Source organism: Argiope bruennichi, chromosome 2, assembly GCF_947563725.1.
Source record: "Argiope bruennichi chromosome 2, qqArgBrue1.1, whole genome shotgun sequence".
NCBI lineage: Eukaryota > Metazoa > Arthropoda > Arachnida > Araneae > Araneidae > Argiope > Argiope bruennichi.
The window spans coordinates 90,886,030-90,909,669 of record NC_079152.1 but is presented as its reverse complement, the minus strand read 5'-3'; the positions used below and the strand labels follow the sequence as shown (position 1 = coordinate 90,909,669).

At 30.1% G+C, this 23,640-nt stretch overlaps 1 protein-coding gene across 5 annotated transcripts in view; it reads right to left on the bottom strand.

Annotated features, from left to right (window-relative positions):
- Positions 1 to 230: 230 nt before the first annotated feature.
- The window catches only part of LOC129957171 (zinc finger protein 608-like), an 84,121-nt gene continuing 60,711 nt past the window's right edge, over positions 231 to 23,640 (bottom strand). For all 5 annotated transcript variants that reach the window (XM_056069362.1, XM_056069395.1, XM_056069371.1 and 2 more), the window contains one exon: positions 231 to 6,914. In XM_056069362.1, the coding sequence (XP_055925337.1) occupies positions 6,799 to 6,914 (116 nt within the window). In that variant the 3' untranslated portion in view covers positions 231 to 6,798. The remainder of the gene's footprint in view (positions 6,915 to 23,640) is intronic.

The following is a 23,640-nucleotide window of genomic DNA, read 5'->3' as shown; positions in this document are numbered from 1 at the left end:
TGTAAAGGAATCTACCTTTGCCTTCCAGCTTGCCGAGTGGAATTTTTTTTGTAAGTGTATTATTCATCTAAAGTTAGTTTCTGTATTCGACAAATTGTGTTATGTTAACTATACTATGCCAACATTTTGAAACAAAGTACAAAAAGAAAATAAGGACCCAATCAAAATATGTTCTAAGATTCAAATTTATTTATTTTTTTTCTTCATAAAAACAAGAAACATTTATGAGAATCCAAATGAGTTCCCTCAAGTTTAGTAAAACAAAACAACTAAATAATAACAAATTTTACACCGAGAGTAAGCACATTGTATATACAACATACTGTACATATATTATAATACCATATGTTTCTCTCAATTATAAAGTTACAGATAAGGTTCCATTTTTACAAGCAAATTTATGTACATTTCATACACTTACAACAATGGTTTCATCCAGAATTTCGGAGTCGATCATTTTCAATGTTTAGCTTTTTTTTTTTTCGACGTCGAAATTCTAAATTGTTTTAAATGACTAAAATTCATAGATCAACGAAAACAATAAGATTCTTGGCAATAATTTTCTGCAGACTATAAGGACTAATTGGAAAATCTCGTGGCACAAAACAGGATATTACATGGCTTGAAAATGTGCTTTTTTTTTTAAAAAAAAATTTTCCCCTTTTTTCTTCCAATTACACATTAAGCATTTTGAAATAAAATTTTCGTTGATAAAGTGAAAACAAAACGATTATTGCTCTTGGTGTTGTTTTTGTACTTCCCTGTAAATGAAGTACACACAGAGCCGGTCTTCTCTATGAAGGGGCCCGGGTGCAAGAAACCATACATTTTTTGCAAAGTCGAAAAATATACAAGTACCAACACAAATCATTACTGCATGTTTATTTAATGCGTGATGCAATTAATTACTTCAATTTTTTGCAATTTCTTTATCGATGCTTAGTATAGCAAGTACATTTAAGCGTTATGCACACTTGCTTGACCGAAGACAATTCTTTATTAATTTTAATTTGCTGAAAGAGTGCTCAGCATTTATTATAGTGACTGGCAATGTAAAGGAAAGTTTTAACACAGTTAATACATTTAGAAATAAATCATTATAACTATTAATTAATATATATTGCAATATGTGTAGAGCATTATTCAAATTTAAACCCGTAGTTTATTTGTTTGTTTAGGTTTTCATCTACATCGTTATTATAAAACGTTACAAATTTTTGGGAACATTTTCTAATTCATCTCTTTCTAAAGTTTTTATATCAGTGACTCATTTGAAATACTTTTAAATTTATCTTTTATCTGTACAATAACAGTATCAGTTACAGAGTTAAAAAATAACATCTAAATTCCTGAACTGGCTTTTTTATAATTTCATATTCCGCTGTTTAGAAATATAATTTTTTTTCTTTTTTTCGAATTCGTTTTTCAGGAAAATGTTCTGAAAGATTCAAATGACGTGCCATCGCTTTTGCTTCCTAAATGAGTTAAATTTTGTTCTTAAATTTTGGATTTCAGTTTTAAACTTATTGATTTAATTAAAAGCGCAGTCGAGAACTATGATTTTTACTTGAAATAGTTCATTGGACAATATTGTAAACAATACTATTAAACATAAAATAAATGCCATTTCTTGCATTAAATCCAATAGACGTTTAGCTTCGAATACCGCTATGTTATTATTTGCATCAATAAATTCTTCTAAGGCACTACAAGTTTGTTCGAACTGTATATACACTGCTTAAATCGTATCTATTTTGACTTCCCAATGAGTTTTGGTCGCAAAATAGTTTAAGAGTAATGTTTAAATGCTTTTGTAGAATTTCCCATCTTTCTGTAGATGCAGAAAATAAGCAATATAAACGTTGCAATATCAAAAAAAAAAAAAAAAATACTGCTGGAAGCGGCATTATAAATTAATAACTTAAAGGAATGTCGTAGGTTAGGCACATAAATTGCATGAGGGTTTGGAGCAATTATTGTAGATTGTACTCCTTTATATTTCCCTTTCATGTTGTGATCGTTGTTGTATGCTTGTCCACTACAATCCATAATATCTAAATCTAGCTCATTTAATATTTCCAATAGAGCTTTTGCTAGTCCTTCTCCAGTTACATCAATAAACCCTGTAAATGACTCATCTATACTTAAATCTTTTCTCTTCAAACTTTACATGCCTAATAAAGACTGAAATTAGTTTTATATGAGAAATATCAGAAATAGAATTCATTTGGATACTGTAATAGGTGGCTACTTTTGTATCGTCGTTAATTTTGTTAAGAACTTCATTTCCTAATGCAGGAATAATTTGTTCTCGTATTTACTTAATAATTCGATAAACTTAAAAAAAATTCGTTAATAGGCATTCATGTTTCCTCTAAGTGGAAGATTATTACATGCTAAAAATAGAATCACATCTGCAATTCTTTGAAATAGTCATTTGAGTCATTCCATTTCCTTATTTATATTAACTTTATTTGTTTTATCAATAGTCGAACATAAATTGAGTCGCTTCAGAAACTCTTTCCAAGAAATTAATGAATTAAGTGACAGATAGAACACTCATGATCTTGAATAACAGTTGATAACTTTCTCCAGTGATTATAAACACCTATAAATCACGTAGTTTAAAATGATCTACCTTCAGCGTTCTTAGAAAAAACTCCTTTGTGTTGACAGGTCCGTTTTTAACATAAAACATTTTAAACTTATTCATAATGCTTGTTCATAAACCTGAATCACCTATATGTACTTGATCGCATTTGTTATTGTCATTGTCATTACTTTCTGATTCAATCATATTTGTATAAAAATATGGTTCTTCAAAGATTTTCACAGTTTCCACACTTTCATTGCGGAACTTTCTTTACAGTGCGCGAAAAAAGTATAAGGACAACGTGTAATTAATTGCGTGAAAATATGCTTTATTTCCATTTCACCTAAATGAACTTTTTATATTTCTTACTTCTGCAGCATAATTTTGTGATAACACTTGTATAACATAAAAAACATAATTTAGCTTCAAAATATTGATTTTAAAAAATTTAACATTAAATGAAATACGGAAAAAATTATAAGGACATGTTATAAAATACTTAAAAAATGTTTTAATAATGAAGAAAACTACTTTTTTTTCAATCACTTGAATAAGCCGAGAGGTCATATATCCTTATTTTTTATATTCATATCCTTATGGTATTATATCCATATTTTTTCCCAAGCGTCTTTGATAGCGACAGCAAGATCTTGTGTACATTGATACTGTGTGCCGTTTTTATAAACTTCTCGGGCTAGAAGTCCCCATAAGTTTTTGATTGGATTAAGATCAAGACTTCTCGCCGGCCAATCAAGTAAATTTACAGAATTAGCTTCAAACCAGAGTTTTGCACTCGTAGAAACGTGTATCGAAGCATTATCCTGCTGAAAAATATAGTCCCCTGAAGTAATTAGTGGCGCTTCAGGTAACAAACTTTCTCCTAACATATCAACATACCTGTCCGAATTCATTTTACGGTTGATAAATACAATTGGAGTGGTTCCATTTGCCGTAAAAGCGCCCCATACCATAACCGAGCCAATACCATATTGACGCCTGGAAAACACTTCCTTGGTATTTCGCAGATCATACCAAAAATAACGAAAACCATCAGTTCCATCAAGAATGAACTTTTTTTTTTTGCCCGAAAAAATTACATCAGCCCACTTTTGACCAAGAGAAATGTATTTTTTGGCAAAGAAACTCTTCTTTTCTTATGATGATTTGTAAGAAGGGGGCGTGACACTAATTTCCCGTAAGAAACTTGAGGATATTTACTCAAAACATTTTGAACAGTCCTTGTTGAGCATGGTAAACTCAAATTTTGTCTAACTTCATCTGCGGTTTCTATTTTCTCGCAAGCTCTCCTTACAATCATTCTTTTTTGTCGACGAGTGAGAATTTCTGGTCTCCCAGTTCGCTTTTTCATACCATACATCCCAGGATTTTTTAGAAAATTATAAACCGCCATTTTAGATCTCTTGATTCTTTTTGAAATTTCCTATCCATTTAATCCACATTCTCGAAAAGCAACAATTTTTCCTTTTTCAGAGTCAGAAAGTTGAGTTCCTTTGGGCATCGTTTAAAAATTCACACTGAAAGCCGTCGAGTGGGAAATTCTTTTCGCAAATGAATCTTTTAACTCGGAATTGTCATTTTATGCTTTCAAATATGCAAATTTTGAAATAATTACTGGAGAAAAAGCAATGTCCTTATACTTTTTTCCGTTTTCATTTAGGTTTAAAAATCAAAATTTAAATTTTAGCAGATTTAAAATTGAAAATTTTAATTACTTTACGCATAAAATATTTTAGTTTTACTTCTATTTTTTCTGCAAAAATTCTGTAAACAAGAAGCTTCTAGATTTGGCAATTTTTCGCGTGTCCTTATAATTTTTTCGGGCACTGTATCAGGTGAAGCATGGATTGTAATTTCTGAAGTCGAATCAATTTCACTGCGAGACTTCGTTGACACTTAACTCACAAGATTACTTCGTTGACAAGAAAACAGATCTACTCATAACTTATTGAAATATAGCTTTTCTTCTTTTTTTCTTTTCTGCTAATTTTCTTTTATGAAACCGAGTCTTGACACCTAGAGAGATACTTCCTTGGCATGAATCTGATCAGATCTAATAACATTAAACATTTTAAAGTATGAATTATCAAAGTAACATAAGCAATTTAATTTAGTAGGTGAGGTAAATGACCCTACTTTATGCTTATAATATGTTGCACATTTGCACTAAACAGTAATATATCTGTAAACTTCGTATATTTCAGAAACCATCGATTTTCCCAATTAAATTTCGTGCTCTCTTCGTTTCATCCGGCTATTACCGTTCAGAACATTATTTAGTTCTTGATCATGTTGGAGCCCCTCAATCGCGGGGCCCCGGTGCATAGCATCAGCGCACCCCTCAGATGGCCGGCCCTGAGTACAGAAAGACTAAAATCGTCAAACAACTCAGATATTTTGACGTTTTCTATCGTTTTGATCTCCTTGAATCCAAGAAAAGAACTTTTCGAATTATGTTTTCCAGTAAGCACGAAAACTCAAAAGTCTAGCGAGATGAAATTTAATATAAGGCCATTCAACCAAAACTGCAAATTTCTAGTAAATGTTGAACCAAATCCGACAAAACGAAATCTTACGAATTTTTAATGCGGGTGCCGTTGAACGAGATAACTCGAAAAACAACAAGTTAAAGGATGAGATTTGGTTTAAAGTTTTATCATCAGAATTATAGCCGGCGTCTTGCCCTAGGGGTAGCGCGTCTTCCCCTTCTGGGCGTCCCGGGTTCGAGTCTTGGTTCGGGCATGGTTGTTCTTTACCCTGTGTTCTATCTGAGAGGTGTGTGAAAGAGCCCCCCTGTAAAAAGGGGTTGTGCAAGCGAGTGTGTGAATGGCATCTTTATATGAAACCTCTGCCCTCTGGTGTTCAGGGGCCTTTCCCCTCAGATGCTACTGCATCCCTCTTTCCGTTGTAACGCGGACACGACATCACCATCAGAATTATATACAGATCTGTATTAAATTTTGGATCAAATGCACCCACTGACTAACTATGACATCCTACGTATCTTCGATTGTGTGAGAATACATTAATGCGACTGTGGAGAGGGGGGTTGCTAGCTCAGGTGTCGTCCTCATCATCTGATCGCGGTTCAAAATTACAAGGTCCCTCTCAAAGTGTTGCTTTTAAAAAGGAATGTATGTTAACATAACCAAACAAACTAAAATCCAAGGTAATTTTATCTTCAAATTTTGAAATCGTGAAAAAAATTAATTAAAATCATTTTAGGAAATTAATTAGCGTTATTTAAAAAATTACAAGTACAATGTTCTCATTAAACGTTCACAGGAAAAAAAAAAGGCACACGGTCAGTTTACTTAAACACTAATAAAGTTTTAGTACAGATGTAGTACAGGTTTAGTACATGCTCACTACAACATTTTTTTCAGCTCAGATTTTCTCGTAACGGTTTATAACTATTCTTGAAGAAGAGTTTGTGCATTTCTTACAGCCTCTTATTTAAATTATTTATGAAAAGTCACTAAGTACTTTTTAATTATTCTTACCAACTATTAATTAATTCGTATATTTAATTTTCCTATTTATATATACATTTCTAATAATAAGAAATGTTATCATGAAGTATATACCTTAAGTCATGAAGTATTTCAAAATAATAATTGTAATAAAAAGATCGTGAGTGAAAAATTATTTTAAGATTTATCTAATAAATCTAAATAATCAAATTATAAGCAAAACTATTCTAATAAAAGATTATCATTAATTGATACATCACGTAAACCACAAAAATAAACAAAAATGTCTCACTGTGAGCAAATTTTCAAGCCATGATGTAATCCAATGAATTTCTGCAGATAAACAGTTATCATACAAGTGTTTAAAATGTATATTTAATCAACAACTTTAATAAATGAGATCATTTCTTAGAATCACCAAAGCACACACACGTAGCTTCCAACATATGACATAACACAGTAGACAATTGATTTACAAAGAGAACAAACAGTGTCTGTGGTTGCATAGCTCATTGCAAGATTCAAAAAGTCGACCTGAAAGTTCCTCCGAAATATTGCATAGTTTAGAAGATATATGTGGAACCAGCCACTATCAAGTAGCGTGAAGCATAATAGTTCAAAATGGAAGAGATTTTTGTACTGTATCGAAGCATTGACTCGAATCGTTTCGTTGAAGCAGCAGCAGCTGAAGTTTCGTTATAAAGAGAGAAAGACTCACTGCCAGAATCTTGCGCCAGGTGCTGCTGCTGCAGGAGAAGACGGTTTTACTTGCAGGGGATGTATTGGTTTACAATCCACGGCCGCCGCAGGTGGTGCAGGAGCAATGATGGCTAGAATTACAAACAGAAAAATTGTATAAAATATTGAACACAGTAATATCTACAATAATTTATAAAGTGTAAAAAGAATAATTCGAAGTCAACGGAACCAGAATATAAATTCGATTTATCCAAAATGAGGAATGTGTGCTAAAAATAAGTAAAGCAACACAAAAAGATAATTTTTAAATAATGATGGCAGTAAATGTTTATTTTTAATAGGTAGTAGTTGTATTAATTAATGTGTAATTAATAAATAAATAGAATTCTATTAATTATTTATAAAAATAATTTTAGTAAATATCATTATTATCAGCTTTACTTTATCCTAAGTCGAACACTAAAAAGTAATTTTAAATCTGATCTTTGTAACCAACATTTTATACAATAGCATAATTAACTTAATGTTTTGTAAAATCTGATAAACAAAACATTTTTCTGTAAAATTGTTCTTACACCTGCTGTAGAGAAATAAAGCACCTGAACACTGCGTTTTAAAGATGCGAAATTTAAAATGAAATCTTAAGTACTTAATACAGCTCTTGACACAACTATCAAATTCATAAAATATCGCATATTCCACTTATAAGAAAATATTTTTCGCATATGTAGAAAAATTACAGATATATCAAAATTAAACATCGTTTTCAAGACTTTTTGTAGAAAGAAATGGATTTTAGAAACAAAATATCGCAACAATATGTTTTCAGAGGTTTGTAAGAGAAAACAATTTTATAAAATTAATAAAAATAATTATAATATTCGAACCATAATTTATAGAATGAAGTTATTTTTATTTAAATCAACACGCCAAATTTTTTATTTTAGAAATGGAAATAATATACGACTATCAATTTTTGCAGCAGTTTGTCCAACCCAATCCTTATAATCAAAACAATATAAAATCAAAAATTAGTATTTTAAAAATTCTTCCCTCCAACTACATAATTATGGGTACTTAAAAGTGAATGGATTATTTAGGGAAAAAGTAAGAGAATAAAATACATCGTTTCCGCTTGTCCATATTTTATTCTTAAAATTCATTTTACAGTTTTTTATCTCTCTTTTGCAATATTTACAGCTCTCTGGGTCGAAATTAAGGTTGGATTGATACCTGATTTGGCAGTATCAAGTGCAGATTGATATTGATGCTCGTTTCTACCTGATACAAACGGTAACCAATTCTTTCCCTGTTGAAACGAAACTAGCCAGGTATCAGTTCTCGCATTAGCGCTGAGATTGATAATTGATACTGACAAAAATACGTTTCCAAATTAGGATTTCATTTCTTCGAAACAGATATTGATGACAATCATACGACAGTGACCTCATTTTTGATCGTGACTGACAGGTGAATGAGAACAGAGAAGGCTTTGTTAATACAATTAGTTTAAGAGAAGGCTTCAGTTAAATGTGCTCTGTTACACGGGAGTAAAGGATAGTAATGGCTGGGAATGAAATATATACAGTTATAAAATATCCTGCCTGCTTATAGGGAGTTACCGAGGGAGGACAGCAAACTAGGCTATACCGACCTAATACTTTATATCAGAATGATATAATATCACACGATTGAAACCGACTGAAATCCATATTATCAACTGGTATCAGTCGAATCTAAAAACTGATATTCTCATATTCTTAATCTGTATTAGTTTGGAGTACCTGATACTTTTGTGTATTAGATACCATGTATCAAGTTGATCCAGCATCACTCAAAAATAGTTGATGCTCAGATAACATGGTTACTAGATAGATTTTATTAATATTATTAGTTAATTAAAGCATTATTAATTAATATTACTGTTTAGTATCATGCTCCTACATTACACTCTTGGGGGTCACAAAATTTTTATCGAACAAAATGAGTTCACGAGCGGTAACGCAAAAGATTAGGGAACCTAAAATTCTTGAAGATGAAAAAAATATTTTTCATTTTCTCGGTTTATTTTTAAAAATATATGCAACGAACTATAACAAGTTGAAAGAGCCTAAATCCAATCAGAATAAATGAGTTAGGTATCTATTTTTAATACTTTTTAAAAATAATTAGTGACTTAAGTTTAAAAGGAAATTTTCCTAATGAAACATAGAAAATCATTCATATAAGATAGTAGTTGGAAAGATTCTGCGTCTTACAACGACATTGAATTTCTATTTTTAAACAGAATAAAAAATGATGATTATGAATAAAATGTTCTGTGACAGATATGATCACGAACATGCAACTAATCAACTAAAGGATATTCATAGAAGAAGGAAAGTCATGAAATGCATAATGATAATAAGTGGAAAGTTGGCTTTTTTCTTCTTACTGTCAAGGAAAGAAAAAATTTCGCTAAATAAATTTTAGTAGCATGTGTCATCAAGAATACTTATCTTTTTTTGCATATATCATCAAAAATACTTTATCTTTTTTTGCACATGTCATCGAGAAGAATTTTTATATCTTCAAAACGCTTTTTTTAGTAGAGACATTAATTTTATATTTTTTACACAATTGAATGTACACATTTTTATGCAAAGGAAGTTAGCGCAATAAAAATATAATACAATGTTAATGAAGAAGAAAAATAAAAAAAATAAAAATAAAAGATAATTTATTGAAGTGACAACGCATCCTGGACAATCCAGATTTTTCACTTTTAAACATAAAAAAGAATAATTCCTCCCTTATTAAAAAAAAAACGTTACTTCGGTTTTAAGTTACAGAAATTTTCACCTAGCGACTTACAACACACAACATACATGTATGGGCACCCTATTATAATGCAAAATGACTATAATTGTAATTATTTTGAATGTTATTAATTTTCGTTAATACTTAAGTTTCTTTCAATCTTAATATTAATAATGACCACACCCTCCAAATAAACTTGAAGTGTCCAATTTTCTATTCTGTGCCCAAAATGGGTCGATTTCTCTAAATTTGCTGCGTACTGCATCAAAATTTAGAACAGTCGATTACTTAAACGGAACGGAATATAAGCCTCACTTTTCAAATAACTTTTTTTAAAATTTATTATAGCTAACTTTATCAACGTGGTAAGCTCAATCAAACGTTAATTGAAATTTTTTTTCAATAAACAGCCGTTGCACACTATATTTTCTTATTTATGCGAGGATAAATCGAAAGTTTTTATTTTGAATAATTAGGAAGTTTTAAAAAGATTTTTTTTTCTGGTTCCTTTAATTTCCAGTTTAAACGATTTTAAAATGTCGTTCTATATTTGAACTTATTTCTAATAACTGAAAGTTAGAACCGAAAATTGTAAATCTTTTTTATTTTTATTGAAGAGTTTTTGCTATTGGAAGATGTATCCTTGGCGATCATGAATATAATTTTTAAGGTCCTTTAATTCATTTTAGGAGTATATTATAATTTATTCAAACATAAAAACAATTCAAAATTCCTCACTTTTTATATTGCTGGTTATAATTATTTATATGAATTTATTATCGTTTAATTAAGATTACATAGTGTTTCATTATTCATTATATAATACTTATTAAACACTGTTAAATATTGAAAATAAATCCTTACTCTTATTTCTATATTGTTTTAAAATGTATCCTTTTTTTTTTTTTTTCTGTATTCAATTTAAATTTTCTTAATTCGAATATCTGTACAAAGTGAATTTTTACTGTGATTCCGTTCGTTTTAAACTAACAGGGGGCCACAATTTTACATTCATCGGGCGGTAATACGATATGAAATGGAAATTTTAATGACTCTATAATGTAATAATATGCAAAAAAAAAAAAAAAAAAATGGATTCTAAATTTTTTTTAATCCAGTCTATCAACATTTTTGATGATATAATATGATTTGATTATTTCAATACTTTTTCTGTTCTTCAGTCATACGAAAAGACAGTATTTCTAAGATAATACATTCTGTTCACTAATATTTTAGTGCAACTCTTTAATGCAAATATCAAACGCAGTTAAGCTATTAGGAACCAATTACTATCTGCAGCTATTCGGGCTGATTGCTGCAATGTAGTTTGCGATTCACAATCAAAATCATATCTAATCTGTTGCAGAACAATTTATTTGTAATGTAATAATTAAATATGGAAAAAAGCTGCACTAGAAGTTTTCCTAGAATTTTCTGCGAAAATGCTATAATTCAAACGTTAATTTTAGAGATGGGTTCTTACTGCATGATCGGAATGCAGATTTTATTCTAGGTAATTTCATGGCAAATTTCCAGTTGCCAAAAATTTTTCACTAATGAAATAATTCAATTCATGACGATACAGCGAAAATATAACACATTTTAGGAGTCATAAAATCGGCAAGATTTTGTAATAGATCGATATTACTTGGGTTTGGTTATTTTAATATGATTAGCTACACTATTTGTAAATTGCAATGACTAAGAATACATGATTAAGAATCGGCCAAACACTGTACAGGACAGATCACTGAACTTACACATACCAAATTTGGCACATAGTACTTCATGGATAGTAGATGCATGTGAAGAATGTTTTTTTTAATATTTTTAACTAAAAATTAACCAATTTCTGAAATTTTTTTTAATAACTTATAGAGCATGTACAATCTGCACAACTCTCCCCTCCCATTTTTACACAACTTTAAAATTAAAAAAAAAAATAATGCTGTTTTAAATTCAAGAATCGACAGTATTTATGCAATTGAAAAACAACCATTGTCTTATGAATTACAGACTCACTGTTGCAAAAAGAATGCAATTTTGGTAAAGAAAAATGGAAGTAACTCCAAACCATAGCAAAAAGAATGCCTTTACTATCGTCCCAGGCGTTTGCTGCTAAAAATCCCAGATTTTTCAATTCAATCAGTTAGTTCAAACCATACCAAAGGTTACTCATATCGCAATAATTAGTCCAGAAAAATTTAACATCATAATTTTTTTCTATAATGCTTTGCCAAACAGTAATTTATTTCGGAGATATTTTCACATTGAACAAACTGTATTCAATTCATCCGTCATTTCAATACTAAATAAAATCAGGATATAATGCCACGGTTAAAAGCAAACCTTTAACACCAGATGTCATCATTTGGCCATGGTTTAGAATTTGAGGTCATTCTGAAATAGCTTCACACTTAAAACTAGCCATTCACAATTAATTTTACACTTATCTACTCTTTTTTTTTCCCTCCCACTCTTTTATGCTTATGATTGAACATCATTCCATAAAGCTTCATTCTAGCCCTGTAGATGAATGTCTTACTACACTGTACCTAACCCCCACCCCCAAGGCTCTGCCTTCTCAATAAAGTAAAATTCTCTTTCCTGGCTTTTACTTTACTTTTAAAATGATCGATTGCCCTAAATTAACCGTACATCTTTGATGTCAGATTTTTTTTTTTTTTTTTTTTTTTTTTTTGTCATAGAACAAAAGAGTTACACATTCTCCCACTAACAAGCTGTTTTATTTATTAATAAATAGTTGATATTTAAAAATAAAATAAGCAACGTTTAAACTTTAAAATATTTATCTCTTAAAGGATTGTTTTTCCAACTTTTACTACGCACAGAATACAAAAATATAACGGCAAATTATATTATTTACCCTATTTTATTTTTCCTTCCTTTTATATTCGGTTTGAAAATTTTTTAATAAATAAATATTTAATGACTTCTGAATTTTATTTATTTATATATTTTGAACTTTGTCTAATATCTCTAATCGCTTAATCTTAGGATAAAGTTAGGAAATCTGATCACTTCATTTAAAGTCGTCAATGTCTGCAAATGCCTTACGAGTATTTACTGTAAAATATAATGATAAGACGTCACGGCCGAGTCTGGATAATCTCAATAATACACTACTGTTCGTTTCTTGAAAGAAATGTCCCAGATTTTCGTAATTTTTACACAGAATAAGAATTTTATGTAAAATTGGATTAAAAGATTTGCCAAGCTGGATTAAAAAGGAAATTAGCTTTTGAAATTTTTTTTTTTTTTGTCCAGCTATTACTTGTAGAATTTACGGACAATTTAGCGCGAGAAAGAAGGTAAAGATTTTTCATTTCGCCTTGTCATACTTGTTTTCATTACTGTCGCTATTGTTATTTTTGGGAACCAGATAAAAGATATTTGGATGATAGAAGCGGAAGGCGATTGAAAAAAACAAAATGATCAGCTCTTGAATTTTGTAATGTTTGTTTTCATATAGTTATTTTTTTTAATGACGAATGATCAATATTTCTCTGGATAAACTCATGGGTCGAGAAAGCAAATTAGCGGTCAAGAGCAAGATTTTGTTTTACAAATCTATAAATTTAACCAGCCTTAATCTATGACTCCCACAATTGGAGATCAGTAGCCACCACAAGATTAAGGGTATAACAAATGTTTCAAAAACAACAATTAATACGAATCATAAATGTCTCAGGATCCGATACCACTATGTGTCCGACTTTGCATGGCGATCTGAAAATAATATCTATTTTGGATCGTATGAATACTTAGCTAGGATTTTTTCAATTCCTGTCTCATATTCGTAGCGAATTTCTACAGAATCTCCCTGTCCTACTATCAATTAATCATTTGCCATCGGTTAATAGTAGATGATCCGATTCTTAACCGTGTTAAATATCTGAGAATTGCATATAAATCATTTAAATTTTTTTTTAAATACCCAAATAATTTCCATAATTTTTCTTCTTTTTTTTAAATTAATTTTTTCCTCAACTGTGGAACTCTTATTTTTCGACCCTTGATTCCCCCCCCCATCCTTATCTGATTACATACTTTTTATTTTTGCAAAATTTCTCAGAAAAAAACTTTTTCTGTTCAAGCAAATATCTCACAATGAGAAAATGTTTCTCCTAATAAAAATTAAATCTTCTTTTCTCTTTCTAAATAAATAAAATAAACTATATTTAAATTCTATTAATTCTGATGCGGTGGTGAAAGATTCTCATTGAATCACTGTAACTTTGACTCCGTTGCCCAAATGACTCAATGATCCCCATTTTCAACATTTTATCTCTAGATTTGGTGAATTCAATGAATAACTAAATGATATCCCTTTTTACATATAAAACAATAAACAGTCCACATTAAGTAAAAAATTGATATTTTTTAACGATTCATATACAATTATGGTCATTATTTGTAGTGCATATTAGCAATTTCATCATTTTATTTAATTTGCTTACTTTCTTAAAAATGAATAGCCTCATCTATCTTAGAGCCAATACACAGAGTCCAGACGTTCCTAATCCATTTCAGAGCCTCGTTTTTAACTTTTTTTGCATGCCCTCTCCAATTTTTTGCATTATCCAATATCTACTGTATTCCAAATCTATCTCTTTATTAACCTGTTAATCGGATATGACGAAATATTTCAATGCGAAATGAGTTGATTTTAAGTTAATTCCCCAGTTAACAGGTTAATACCATGCAATAAATAACAATAATCGAAACGGTAATTACGACATTTTCAGAGATGAAGTCCATCGAAAATATTTTAAAGTACTTTCTAGAGCACTTTCTTTTTAAAATGAGGCACTTCATCGAGCACTTTCTTTTTAAAATGAGGCACTTCATCTATTTATCTTTATACGATGCATCTTAAATTTATCTAGCGTCTGCATTCTGCATAAATCCTCCATAAACATGCAGACTCCTTACAAATGAGCTCGGATAAAACCTGCAGACTCAGCTGAGGCTCCTTCGGGTGGAGCACCATTTTATTTAATGAACGTTTGAAAAAGTGATTATTTCAAAGATAATGGAAAGGTTTCACCCAGAATTTGCATAAAGAGCTTAGTGCCAAGGTTTAACTAACGTTCTGATATCGAGATATCATCATGGAAGCCAATGTACTTGTCTTTTTTGGAAACGCTTTGAAAGCTAATTTCGGGTATAAGTAGAAGACAACGCCCCAAATCCATCAGGGAGAAAGGATGGATTTAAAGTTGACACGCCATTAAGTAACTTTAAGAACTATACATGGTCATTGTACAAAGACAATCATTTAAATGAAAGAAATGTATTCCAACGGAATAGAGTGATCCAGAAATACTGAATTTGAAAATATGATTAACTCAAAAGATTAACCAAAGGTTTAAAAATGATAGAATCAAGATAATATTTCACAAACTTTTAACACTTGAAAGCTAACTTTCCATATCAGTTTTAATCGCGCTCTAGTTCTAAGTGAATTTTGGAATTTTAAATGATTAAAATAAAAATGTCTATTCTGTTATTTATATAAAAATCGTAATTTTTAGGTTGAAGTTTTATTTTAGTATCGACCATTAACGGCTCATTTATTGGAATTGCAGATCTGTAGTATGCCCCAAAACTTACATTTATGGAATTTTCTAATACAAATTTTGTAAGATCTTAAGTAGTTAAAGATAAAATTCATTCATTCATTCATCCTTCATAATTTGGATCCCAAAATCAAGTGTCATACCTCAACTCAGTCGAAAGGACCTATATCAACTGCAACCCGAAATTCTTAACTTTTTTTTATCAACTGGAACCCGAAATTCTTAAAAATTGGTTAGTACACACTTTTCTTTTATTATTATTATTATAATTGATGACATATAGATAGAGGGAAACGATGTCACTGACGTTGCAAAACTTAGCAGCTATTCCGAACTAAAGAGAAATGAAAGAATTGGCACTCTCCTAGTCTCTTTTTCATCTTTAACTAGGCTTTATTATTTTACTTTGAAGATTCAACGTTTATATTTCAGCACCTTCCAATGTAATATTTAGATGCTTTCTTTATTTCTTCTGTTGTCAGCTATATATTTTAAAACTAGCGTTAAAATGTAGCTTTAAGCAAATTAAAACCTGATCGAATATTGCTTATACGCTTATTCTTACTTTATATACATATATACTTGTTAATATAAAATATTTTTTAATGTAAGATATCACACGGGATGCAAAATGTTTAATAAATGTTAAAAAGCACTTTTTTTAAATATTTTTTATGAGATGGCTAATTGATGATTGGACTTTCTGTCACCAGCATCAACAAAAAAAGTATTTTTTTTTTTTTTTCCCTTCTTTAGTTTGAATAATTATTCTCTTTTTTGGAATTTTTACTTTCTTCCTCAATCTTATTTAAAATTACTTTGTCATTAACTTAATGATGAACTTGAATGGATTTGAAAGTTCACAGCTGTTCCTATCTATTAACTACTGAAAGCGAAACCAATCACGCAAAATCAGGGAAAAATGAGTTAGCTAAAACCAGCTGGTTGAGCATGATTCTAGTAAGCTTCAATGAAGATCAGTAGGTTTTAATCAATATATGCTTGCCAGTTCAGATACGAGAAATGCAACAAAAGAATTCACAATAAAAATACAATTTATAGGTAAGCTTTACTTTTATATGAGCCAAGATTTTCAATGATACATAACTATATAATAATTTTAGAAAATTATCGATGTATTTCTTATTCAATGAGTTATCGATGTATTTCTATCCGGCAATTCGAATCGAAACCAGAATCAAATAATAGTTAAAGAGGAAAGAAACTAAGAAAAACAAATCCAGAAAATAAATGCGAGGCTTGAATGGAAGGGAGGGGAAAAAATCCAACAGGAGACATTTGGGATTTTCGCCTACCGCTGTTGCGCAGAAATTGAATTTTGATGCTTTCTATGACTAATAGGAGGTCATCTCTAATTCTCTGTCCCTCATTTTTTTTTTATTATTATGATTTTCATTGAACTGTCAATGAGGAAAAATAATCAAACAAATTAAAAAAAGGGAACAAAAAGTTTAAAAAAATAATTTCAAGAGTATTTGCAGCCTTGGTGGGTGTATTTTAGAGTAAATGATGGATCTTACACTTACAATAGATAATGAAATATCATTACTATCATCGTTTTTTTTTTAATTTTTTATTTTTATTGATTTGAAGGACGGTAGAATTACAACCTTCGATACTGGTTGAGAACGCAGCTGATTCAAGCTTACGCCAGACATAACAACTACGCTGCGCATATTTCCAATAGGAGTTCACAGATTATGCGGCGTGAAGTCTAAGGCAAGTAAAGGTAAAGTAAGGCGAAGGTAAAGTCTAAGACATTGTGCAGCTAGCGACCTTTCATCCTTGTGTATTCACTCCAATATATAAAAATGTGGATTTAAGTGTTAAATGGTTAATGCCTTTACACGTCATGTGACTTCGATTAACTTAATTAACTTCCAAAAAACAAACAACAACAACAAAAACACCCTTAAAACCAACCTTTTAACTTCAACCATAAAGCAAAGAAAAGATAAAATTAAATATCTTTCAGCGGATTTTCTTAATAAAAATAATAAATAAATGCGTCTTTACATAATATTACAGTAAAAAAAAAAGAAATTAACATAATAAAGAAAATAAATCCTCACATCCGAAAAATAGGGGGAAAGAATAGCTTCTTTCTTATTTAAGCTTTTCATTATCCGTATAAATCCTTTATTCTATTCAGTCGTAATTTTTGGTAGAAAAATTATAAGAACTACTTATAAAGAAATTCAATTAAAAGAAAGTACCATTATGAGACGGTACCAGCAATAGAATCATTTGATAAGAAAGTAACAAAACTCAAACAGAAATAAAAATAATTGAAATGAGCTGAGAAAAAAATAATTGTACAATTACTTTTATTTGAAGCTTAAAATCTATGCTTTCAATTTAATTAATATCGGATTCCACCATCCGCATTAATTGTGGTTGGAAGAATACAGAAATTTTCGAAAACTCAGTAATTACGAGACAGTTTTATTTTGTTTTTATATGAATTAAAAAAAGTTTCAAAAGTATTTTTTATACAAATTGAGAATTTGTGATTAATTCTCTATTGTGTTAATTTAAAATTTATAAAAAAAACTATTTCTGGATGTCAGACTTGCAATTGTTTAATCAATTAGATCTCTGTAAATTCTGACACTAAATACATTAAAAAAAATTTAATAGAAGTTAAGATACACTTTTAAAAAAAATCGTTTTCAAAGAGCATTGTTCGTTTCTATGTTTTGGAGCTGCTAATCGAATAGTCTGAGATTTTATAATAAATTATTTTATCTAGTTTTGCACTTTATTTACCAAAAAGTTATTTGTGAAAATTTCTTCATTAAGACTGTTGATTAAGAATTAGAAAAAATAGTACTGAGTGATTTTTAAATCTATTAGTGGTTCGTGTTTGATTTTTGTGTACGCTTGACATTTCCAAGATCGTTTTGGACAGGAAAGAATTAGCAGTTTGTGTTAGGTGGTTGATTGAGAGACACAACAGCATATTCTTTCCCCATTCTTCGTTTAATTTAGCAAATAAAAAAAAAAAAACATGACAGAAGACATTTTATTTATATTTTTTAAGAAATTAATAATCAACCAATGTTATGTTATTTAATGAATTATTTTAGATTAATTAACGGGATGAATTTGTATCCGCTTGTCAAAAGGAAAGGCACCTTTCTAAATATTCAGTACCAGTCAAATGAATATCAAATATTCAGTACCAGTCAAATGAATATCAGTTCAATAAACTGTATTATGGATGACTTGGAAAAAATGGTATTTCTCTGCATACGAATGCATTTTCTGGAAATACAGGTTGTTTCAAAACGGAATTTTAAATTTAGTCACGGGTGAAACATGCTTCTCATTAATTATTCAACCATATGTGCGTGTTTTTTCACAAAGAAGGCTGCCCCCCCCTATCTTTTCAGTATAACAAATGTCCATCGTGAGTGCCGTTTACAACCCTCATTAGCGATTTCGTTGTGAATGCAAAGAGCATTTTCACATAATTTATTTAAAAAAAAAAAAAAAAAAATTGCGATCTGTACGTGTGATGCCTCGGTTCGATTTAGCAACTCTGTTTTTGACCACGAGCAGTGAAAGATGCAGGTGTTTCAAAAATGAAGGTACAAGCTTTAAGATGGTTCAGACACATCGATGGAAGTTAAGGTGGGTTTACACTCGGTCAGTTATGCGTTGCCTACTGGCCGTCTTATAAGTAGAAAGGCTGAAAATGCTATTCGGTCCATGGCACGTACTTGTCCCAACGGGACAACATGCCAATGTATTATACTTTTTTTCTTATTGCGCACGCATTTGTAGAATTTGGCGGTTTCTTTGGCGTGAAAAAATAAATCACTTATCATAGATTAATTCCGACATTTTTTGCTCTTTCTAATGCAAGGTTGTTTTTCCTTTTATTGCTATTTCTTTTCCATAGTGTTCTAAATTTAAGCATGTTGATCTTTTTTTTATTTTTATTTTATCATGTTTCTTTGTGAAAATATCCGTCATTTTAAGAAAGGCAGTGAAAAAGTAAAATTCAAGGGAAACCAAAACGGCAATTGATAACCAAGCATGGAATGCCTGAATCTATCTTATGAAATGGCGGTAGACATAAATCAGTTCCTTTCTGCGCATGCGCTGTCTCACTGGATGTCTTATAACTTGCCGAGTGTAAACCCATCGTTATGTTTGCAATAGAACAAGAGACCGGAAACGCAAAGGGGTGTCGTTACAAGCAAAGGCCAGCCATTATATTCTGACAAAATGAGGGCACATCCGGAAAAAATGTTTTAAGGCCCCCTCCTCTCGATGTCATAAATGCCCTTATCCAATGACAGCGAAATATAAAGAAGCCCTGCATAAGGGTTCCTGTCGCCCTTGTGTGTGTGTGTGGGGGGGGGGAATCCATGCATATTCATATATTTATGTACACAGAGCATTATAAAAATTTTATTGAAAATCACACAAAAATTTCACTGAAGTAAAAGATATTTGACATAAACCAAAATATATGATAGTTAATATTTTATTTCATTTTCATACGTGAAAATCATCTACAGAACTGAAAAATATACAGATCCAGTTCAAAGGTATACTTTTAAAATTATGAAATAAGCAAAAAATAATCCGCTGTAGTTAATTCAAAATATTAAATTGATTTCTAATTCTTTGATTTAAAAACACGATAAAGAATCGATTTGGAATATGTTATCAAGAAACTTTCCAAACATGCTTCATTAGAAAAAGATATAATTAAATCTATAATACAATTTTCATTGCGTTAATTTTACAGAAATAATTTAGTGCCCTAATCAGCAAAAATGGTAAATGAGCACAGAAAACTCATTAAAACCTTTCTCTTTATTGTGATTTAATGAAAACGTAATGAATTTAAACGATTTTATGCGATTCAGATTTTTTTTTTCCCTGGAGCCAATTAATTCACGGAATTGTAGGATCGTTTTAACATTTAACGTAAAACATCACACGAAATAAAATACGTATTAAATAAGACATACTCAACTGATAGGAAAAAAAGTGAAAATAGGTATAAAAAAACCATTTCTTTACTTTTTCATTATACAACGTTTCGAATTTCTACTAGCTTCTTATAACATTCTTTTTTAAAATCGATCGATACTTACAGAAAACATTTCTATACTACAAAAAAAAAAAAAAAAAAAAAAAACCCTCAGAAGTAATAAAATACTTTACTTTTTAATGATAGTTCCTTTTTCAGGCATGTACTCTAACGACCTCATTATGCGAAAAGGAAAAAGTATCCCGTTCCTAGCCATCCCTCATCCACCTACAAATGCTTATATAATCTAAACATTGATTGGGGGGGACGTAAGCTTATCATATGTAGCTTAAAAGCTCCTTCATGCTAATTTCATCAATTCTACTAATCTAATTAGTTCTTTCTATTTATTATATGGCCGCCTCCTGAGAAAATTTAGTTACGATTTAATGATATTTTCACACACTATGTAAGTAAGTATTTGGTAAAACACTAACTTACATTTTGGTATCCCCCCAAAGATGTTCCAAGTATAAGGCGAGCGTCTAAATGAAAAACGACCACTTGTTACAGTGGACGTTTTGCAGGACAATTAAATCAAAGAGAACGCTATACCAGATAAAATGTACAACACAGGTTGAATGAAATACAAAGCATTTACAGTAGCCAAACAACACTGCTCCAATATGCGAAACTTTGAACACCCAGTTCTTTGAAAATTTAAATTAGGTAATCCAAAGATTTTTTGTTAATACTGTCTTACTAATATTCAAGAAACCGGGTAGTGTCACGACCCCCGTCTATCGGGGGTTGTGGTAGTGTGCTATTTTTTAAATCTGTAATCTGCTAAATTTTTCATTTTATCTGAGGTATCTTTCATTTTCATTCACTCAATACCCACGAAAGCCATTTCAATCTGAAAGCAAGGAAACGGCAATTCTTCTTTTAGAAGATCTCTAATTTTTTTTTATTGTTATTATTATTACAGAGAGAAATTGTCATCTTTAATACATCATTATTTAAAAATAAATTTACTCTCATTAGAAAATTAAACAATTAAAATGTATTTGCATTGGCCGTCTCAATCTTATAGCTTGAAATGATCTCGGAAACAGTTCGAACGATTTGGATCAAATTTTATATTTAGATAAGGTTTTTGCCATTTTTTAAGTTTATTTATGTAGGTGTCTTTCATGAAAAAACGCGCTTTTACACACACACACACATACATACAAAATACTGAAGAAAATTGTGCGTTAGTCTGTTATGATTCTCGACGCTTCAATTTAAAGTGAATAGCAAATTGTATTCACATAATTCAATATGCAAACTAAAAGTATCTGCTTTATTAACATCATTAAAGAAAATGACATTACAGGATCCTGACTTCCAGTGCTTGTCATAGACGCCAAATCAACAATTCTAGTGATGAAACCATATGTCAAATTTCATTCATTTTTCGTTGCATTTTTAAGTATCTGTTTCCATGCCTACAACTTTCTTATTGAGAGATTCGCTTAAAATGTGGAATGGATCTATAAATTTCATGTAATACTCATTTCGGTAAGGCTATTCTTTTTATTTAGATCCATATTCATTTTTCCAATTCAGAATGGTAATTTTTTTTTAAATCATCAAGCTACGTTTATAAAAGACTTAATTTATATAAGTATAATGTGTTGAAAGGTATAGGCATTGTTTTGTTGTTGCTAGTATTTACTAGTACAATTGTTAAAATCATTTTGAACGAAAATGTCTGAAAGAATAGTACTTTTTAGCACAGAGGTTTAATAATTAATACAACTCGTATAGAACAACCATGGAAACGATTATTTATGTTCTTTCATTCAATATGTTACTTCACTGCAAATTTATACAGAAATTTAAACCTTGATACATTGCCTATCATGTAAATAGCAATATTATGCAAAAATCGTTTAAAAGGCTCTATGAGCAAAATCTTTCGCAACCCTATTTGGCACCCAGTTACTTTTTCCAAAGGAAACAGTGAATACGAAAGAGCTGTTTAACATTTTTATTAAAAAATTTTCATTATTATGTATCATTAAAAAAAAACATTTTTATACCACTTTTCCGTAATTTTTTTCCTCCGACTTTAATAATTTTTTAAATTGTTATAGTAACAGAATTTGCACTCAATAGTTTTTTAACGATATTATATATATATATATATATAGTGTACTACTGCAGAAGGTTTCGGATTAAATTTTTTATTGGTTTCCTCTATTCAAATTAAATTAATTAGGTTGCGAACTGCTCGATATAAAAATTTAGTTCCGTAACTATTGTTTTAAAAAATGAAATTTTCCAAGAATAATACAGTTTGGACTGATTATAACCTGATAACCATCTACGGTTTTACTCTAAAAAAAAAAAAAAAAAAAAGTTAATAGAATTTTAGTAGTCACAATGCCGGATTTGGGGACTTTTCTGCCCTAAGCAATGCACTTTATTAGACCGCTATTTTAACAAAATGGTAAATTTAGTTTCAAATTTCTGCACATTTACAACATGTTGCCTATTTATTTTTAGGTTAATGTTTATTTAATTAATTTCTTACATATGTATTTGATTATCTTTTATAAGTCTAGACTGCTAGGCATCCACTTTTGTATACACCGAGACAGATGTTCGGATTTTATAAATATTCTAATAACTAAACGAACATAATGAATCGTATAAAAACCTGACCAGTTTCAGATAATAGTGTTAATATAACTTAATATTTCATTGTTTTTTTGTTTTTTTTTTGCCATCTCATTTATTTGATAACTAAAAAAAATAAAGTTTCTTATTCGATCTGCTTGAAGACCTCTATCAGCCTATCGCCCCTAAGCAGCTGCTTATTTGGAAATCCGTTACAGAATAGTAAGATGAATATTTTCATTTGCTGAGCAAATTATGAAATAAAATATATGACTGGAAATGCAGGAAAACCGAAGTAAAATGTTAACTCAATTTAAAACGATGCTATTTTAAAGGCATAGATTTGCACCTAAATCGCGACGTCTTTTCGCTACTGAAAAATTAATTACCCATTCCATTTCTTTCTGTGCGTGTGCCACTGGCTCTGAATTGCACGAATTCATTGCAAGTATGTAGTATTTTTGGGGGCAAACTTGGTCGAAATTATATTTATAGAATCGAAATCAAGTTCAATTTTCTGATCAATACGTACAATTTTTCTTCTGTAGGTAAAAAGCAACAACATTTTTTTATCCTCACAGTAATTCCGGACTTTAGAAAACTATTAAGTTCCGAAATTTCAGCTAGATTGAGTATTAATGGGTGACCATACAGTCATTATATTAGACAATGGCGTGAGTTGGTCAAATTTATAGTTGCAAAGACTGAGACTAGATATTTCATGTTCTCGAATATATTATCAATGAAATTAATATATAAGTAACGAAATCGCTG